At 47.0% G+C, this 5,810-nt stretch overlaps 1 protein-coding gene and 1 long non-coding RNA gene across 5 annotated transcripts in view; both read left to right on the forward strand.

Annotated features, from left to right (window-relative positions):
• The window catches only part of LOC109303919, a 6,745-nt gene extending 5,646 nt beyond the window's left edge, over positions 1 to 1,099 (forward strand). The window contains exon 2 of the long non-coding RNA XR_002099262.1: positions 28 to 1,099. This is a non-coding gene — a long non-coding RNA (uncharacterized LOC109303919). The remainder of the gene's footprint in view (positions 1 to 27) is intronic.
• Positions 1 to 5,810, forward strand: part of SMOX (spermine oxidase) — an 86,533-nt gene that overhangs the window by 74,995 nt on the left and 5,728 nt on the right. For all 4 annotated transcript variants that reach the window (XM_019526302.1, XM_019526305.1, XM_019526303.1 and 1 more), the window contains one exon: positions 4,353 to 4,513. In XM_019526302.1, the coding sequence (XP_019381847.1) occupies positions 4,353 to 4,513 (161 nt within the window). The remainder of the gene's footprint in view (positions 1 to 4,352; positions 4,514 to 5,810) is intronic.

Raw genomic sequence — 5,810 nt, forward strand, 5'->3', positions numbered from 1 at the left:
TAAGTCTGTATGGGGATGCCATTCAAGGTTTTGAAGAAGTTCAGCTCAAAGGCATTGTCTATGGGAAAATGATCCAGAGGAAGTCAGTCAGCTGAGTCTTGTCTATGGGGAACTGATCCGGAGGAAGTCAGTTAGCTGAGTTTCATTCGTCTTTTTTGCTAGTTGCAAAGCTGGCATTATACAGATAAAACCCATTGATTTTTAAGAGAAACACTCACTCTACTTAATCAGGCCCTAACTTATGATGTGCTAGTAAAATGTATTAAAGAATCCACATGCCCTTTCTCCCAAAACAGAACAAAGAGAGGTGGGTTCGGATCCCATGGGTTGAGAAGTGAGACTCCTGCAGGCATGATAATAATGGGTATGCCCTTATTTTAATACCTTTGCTCAACTGTTGCATCTCTGCTTGGACACTGCATTTGGACTGCTTTTAACAGGTTCCCATATCCAGGTCTGTGCATTTACTTTTATCTGTGCACAAACAGAAGCAACCAGAATGCGCATGCATCTAAACCAAAATGTTGAGAGTCCCACTAGGAAAATATCTTGACATGTTCTCTGTGGATTTGCCTGGGAGAGTTAAGTGTTCCTAATAGCTTTTCATCTCACAGAAAGCACTTCAAGATCCTAGCTTGCAGAGCTCATCTTACCCATTCCTAGTTGTCTCTCCAAGGAGCACCCTTCTCTCTTTGCTTGCAGCAGCTAGCTAGGTGCATGGTAAGCCCTCCTCTAGCACGGAGTCAGGAGATGATGTGTTTCTTGGCCCGCATTTCTCTGGCTTCATACCTGGCCAGGGTGGAAGAAGGGTCGAGTCATGCTCATAGTAGTTGCTATTGTTCTTTTGCACAATCACAGTCTTGTGGGGAGAGCCCAGGACTGAGAGTCAGGAGATCTGATAGGGTTTCTGGCCATGGAGAAGTCACTTTGTTTTGCTGTGCCTCGTTTTACCTCTTGGTGAAATGGGAACAGTAATTTTCTTGCAGGAGCACTGCTGCTTAACTCAGCATGCAGACGCTTGCTAGGATCGTCAAAAAATGACAGGGCTGTTCTTATCAGGAGCCAAGCACTGGCTTTACATAGCACATATATGCATACACTTGCTGTTCAGGCTTGAGGTAGTCCAAACTCTCTTCCTTTCCATAGATTCAGCATCTCCACGGTGTCTGTCACACGTTTATACACTCTCAAAAAACTCTAAACTGGGTGCATCTACATGTACCATTTAAGATGACATGACAAAGTTCGGTGCCGTTTGCTGCTCCCGGGTACAGCATTTGCATGTGTGCCTGGGACCACAGCACTTTGAGTGGAGGCAGAGCAGCCCCAGGTTGGCAGGGGATGCGGGGGATCAGTGCCAGGCTGTGTGATGGCTTTGGGTGACAGGGGGGCTGGCTGGGGCACAAGGGTGCTAAAATGTGGGGCTAGGTGGCAGACAGCCCCCTGCACTTTAGCACCATCATGCCCCAGACAGCCCCTGGCACCGTGTACACATGAATTTCAGCAGAGTAAATTAATCCACAGTAGGATAGTACTGTTCTCAACAGTACTATCTAAGGCAGAGTTCATTAATTTACTGTTTCTTAATACAGGTGCACATGTAGACTGTGATGCTTAACTACAGAGTTAATTAGTCAATTAGTCTTTATACTATTCTCAATTTAACATTCCTTCCTGGTAAAGAAAACATTGCATTCTCACTGTTCTCAGCTTCTTATTATCATCTTATCAGCCCCTGCCCCTGAAGCCTGAAGGCCTCTGCCCTCCTTGACAATATAAAACAGGAACATAGCTCCAATTACAAGAGTCAGGCAACAAAAAGCCTCACTCCTAACCACCTCGTCCTGTTTGGATTGGTGTTTTGCATTACATTGTGGGACTGTTGGGTGTCAGTGGTTAGGAATGCATGCTGTAAGGCGACTTCAGACACACCAGTATTTGTGCAATGTAACAGCCCTTGCCATATGTTCTCTCTGGGCTTGAGCTCAGTCTTTCGTAAATAAAATGCGATATCAGATGTGTCAAGGAAACTGTTATCTCAAAATGTGGTTTCCTGTTTCTGCACAGCTCAGACACTTGTGGCAAGTCAGTGCCTGTAATTGTGGCCAGAACTACTGTTAATATTCCTGGAAGAATATATTTTTATTTCTTTTGTTATGTTTCACCTTATCCCCAAAACTTCATCTGCCTTTTAATGAGCACTGACTTCTGGACTGAGACTCTTTTTAAGAATCAGGGTTGTGTTTGTGAGTTGGTGCCATGCTTCAGTCAGCAGTTAGGAAACCTTACTGAACTTTCCCATTAAGCCATGCTCTGTGCTGCTGTCAAAGGGCTTTTAGCTGTACTCCAGCTTAATACGGTATAGTTTGGTTAGCAAACTTGGTGCTCTTTACAGGGGATGAGTTGAACCAGTTCAATAACCAGTTCCCATTCCCAAGAGATTATAGACATGATCAGTGCAGTAGTAGTATACAAAATACTGCATGACCTGAGTGTAGCCCTTGCATATAGAATAGTTCATAGAATACGCACAGTAGGGATTTGGTGGGACGAGGGGGTGGGAATTTGGCTTATGTTAAAGGGTAGGGAATTGCAAGGCTGTGGTGTGGCACTAAAGAGAGCACGGAGTCTAAAGCAGGCAAAGAGGGGGAAATGGGCCTGATAAGGTGCTAACTTATATCAAATCTTCCCGGCCGTGCTGCTGACAGATTATTATGCTTTCACATGCCTGAAAGAAGCAGGTTAACCTGCCTGCAAAGGTTTGAGAGAGGCTTCCACAACTGTTCGTGTTTAAATGCATAAACTCACACACATCACATGCATTTCCAGCATCTCTTCCCTTGCAAAGAGTGTTTCATGTCATTGCAAGCCATTCCTCTCTTTCTAGGAGGTCCCTAACTCCAAGGCTTGAGTCCATGAATTTGGTGCAGTCTCAACAACTGGCCTACCTGCCGTCCTAGCTATATGAGCTCCAACTTGTGACCCATCCTATTTCAGTAGTGTTTCAGCTGTAGCTGTATTCCCTCTTGTTCTGGTGTGTTCTCCTGAAGTTTTCCATGCTGCCATGCCCACCATGGGCTGCTGGATATATAGGGCATAGTTAACAGTTAATGACTTTGCTGTTAGGCCCAACTTGTCCCATAGCGGAGCTGTTGAGTAGTTCCCTAGTGGCCACAGTGCACCTTTCTTGAGATAATACTTTGCTTTCTGCTAGTGTTCTGCCACCAAATGTGCAATCTAATCCACAGTGGTTTTGCACAAGGTGCAAATCTTGTTCGTGAAACCAAGTGGGATTGCACACGCCTATTTCCCGAACTGATACAATCAAGTACAGCAACTTTGACCTAGCAAACAGAGTGGAAATGGCTGCTCTGGAAGTGAGAGGAGCCATTCAAATGTGAACCCTGCCTTACCCCTCCCAGGAAATGCAGCTGCTGTGAACAGTCTTGGACAGGAGATGCATCCATGCAAAAAACTGCCTGGACACTTGATCTCTGCTGCTGACCTAGAAGCTGTCATCAGCCACTGAGGCACACGTTCAGTATTCCAAAGCAAAACAAGCCTGGTGTTATCAGGCAGAGTTATGTTACCTCAGTCTACAACCCCCCGACACACCCTCCCCGGGGGGTAAAAACTGGCAAGATTATTGTTATTAAGAGGTAACCCTTACATCTATATTTATATTTATATCTGTATCTATATGGGTTATCTCTCCATGTCAGTAATTCTGCAGTTGTTACCCACTTTAGCACCTTTCTGTTTGGGGAGTGGTGAAGAGGGTTGGAGAGGGATTGAGCTATACATAGAAGCGACCTTTTTGTGTTCACGCCTCCCAAATAAAATAAACAGTCCCACCTGATAAGGGTGACCGTACATCCCAGTTTGACCAGGACAGTCCTGGATTTTGAAGGCTGGTCCCGCTGGCTGGTGAAAATTAGAATGATTATCCCAGAATTGCAGCGGTGCAGGCCCAGTCCGGTGGTGAGATGGAGTGGCCTGGTGTACCTGGCAGCTCTGCTTCCTCTCTGGACTGTGCCTGTGTCCTTGCCCACTGGCCTCTGCCATTGCCTGTAGTAGTGCCACTGACCTGGGGGAGCAGCGGGGGAGGAGCAGTGTCCCCGATGTCCTGGCTTTCCTTATGGTCATCCTACATCTGATCCATTTTAGGCCTTGGGGATAGAGTCCTCTGGCTCAATGAGAAGTATCAAAGTAGTAGCTTAAGAAATGGAAATAAGTCAATCAGGCAACGTGGGTCAGTGTGTGTGAGCGCACCTTGCAGCTTTGCCTCGATGTTGCTTCTCCTTTGCTTTGACCGTGCGGTTTCTTTCTTTTTTCTCTTGGTTTTGACCCAGGGAATCCAAACATTCCGAAACCTCGCCGGATCCTGCGGTCCTCATGGGGCAGCAATCCCCGCTTCCGCGGATCCTATTCATATACCCAAGTTGGGTCTAGCGGGGTTGACGTGGAGAAACTTGCCAAGCCACTGCCTTATACTGAAAGCTCCAAGACTACTGTAAGTATGGCTGGAAAACTGTCCCTGCTTCTGGGGTGTACGTGTGACACTGGGTGGTTGGCTTCTAGGGCTAAGACTGGGAGAGACGTGGGTTGGTCACGACTTTAGTCAGCTCTTCTGTGGCATACAGCTTACCATAATGCACTCAGCCTTTTGAGTGGCTGAGGGGAATGGCACACAGACTTCTGCCTCCTGGATCACTGACTTCCTGCCATCCAGAACCAAGCCTCGGTGGATGAGAGAACAGTGAGGGGAATGACCAGGAAATATGTTTTAAATATGATTTGCTGCATGCAAAGTCCTGTTCAAAATTGGGTTTTAAAGTGCATCAGCAACAGCTGTTTAAAATACCATCTATTTTCATAGCATGGAATGGGGATTAGATCGAAGCCCATACCAAGGGATAAATCAGAATGTGTAAAGCAATGGATTGGGAAACACTTCAGCATTGGTGTCCAAACAGTTAAAGAGATCTTGTCCCTCCCTGTCGAGTTCAAGCACTTTGGGAGCTCAAGAGTATATTGTAAAATGCATTAGCTCCTCTAGGCCAGTTCCAGCTGTGGGAATGTAGCTCGAACTGTGTAATGCATAAACAAGGCACATTCCCCCATCTCAGGAATTGGGGCCCCTTTCTAAAGAGAGGACTTGTCTAACTCCTGAGAGCCTGTCTTTTCTCTTGGCTGTAAGTACAGTCTTCCTTAAGTACAAGTACGAGAGATGCATGTTAAAAGGGATAGTTTAGATTTTGAGGTGTGCAGAACAAGATGGTGTTTGGCACTGCACCCTAGAAGGGTAAGCTTACCATGGAGACAGAGGGGCAGCAGAGGTGGCAGTGTTCTCAATGCCCTTGACCGTGGATGGGCTACCGTGGAATTAGAGGTGCACCGATATATCAGTAGCATTTCAGATTGGCACTGATAAAAGGAAAATTAACATTATCGGCAATTTGCTTTTTTTGGCTGGGGTAGCTGATAATGACACCGATAAATCCTGTATGCATATGTGCAGCCACAGCATTGCATGTGGCCAGGAATGCAGCTGGGCAGTGTGGAGAGCAGCCTCCGACCAGTAAGTAAGGGAGGAGCATGGGGAAGGGAAAGGGCCTGGGGGGCACACATTGAGGCCCCCGCAGTGAGGGAGGGAATGGGGCAGGGACAGGTGCTGCCCAGCTGGGGTAGGTTGGAGCTGTAGGCAGCTTGTCCGGGGGGACACATGGAGGTAGTGAGGGGCAGCAGCTCCCTGCCCTGTCCCTGCCCCACTTCCTCCCACACTGTGGGGGCCTTGATCTCCCTTCCCC

This window comes from Gavialis gangeticus, unplaced genomic scaffold (assembly GCF_001723915.1).
Source record: "Gavialis gangeticus isolate Ggan-Ray unplaced genomic scaffold, GavGan_comp1, whole genome shotgun sequence".
NCBI classification, from domain to species: Eukaryota; Metazoa; Chordata; order Crocodylia; family Gavialidae; genus Gavialis; species Gavialis gangeticus.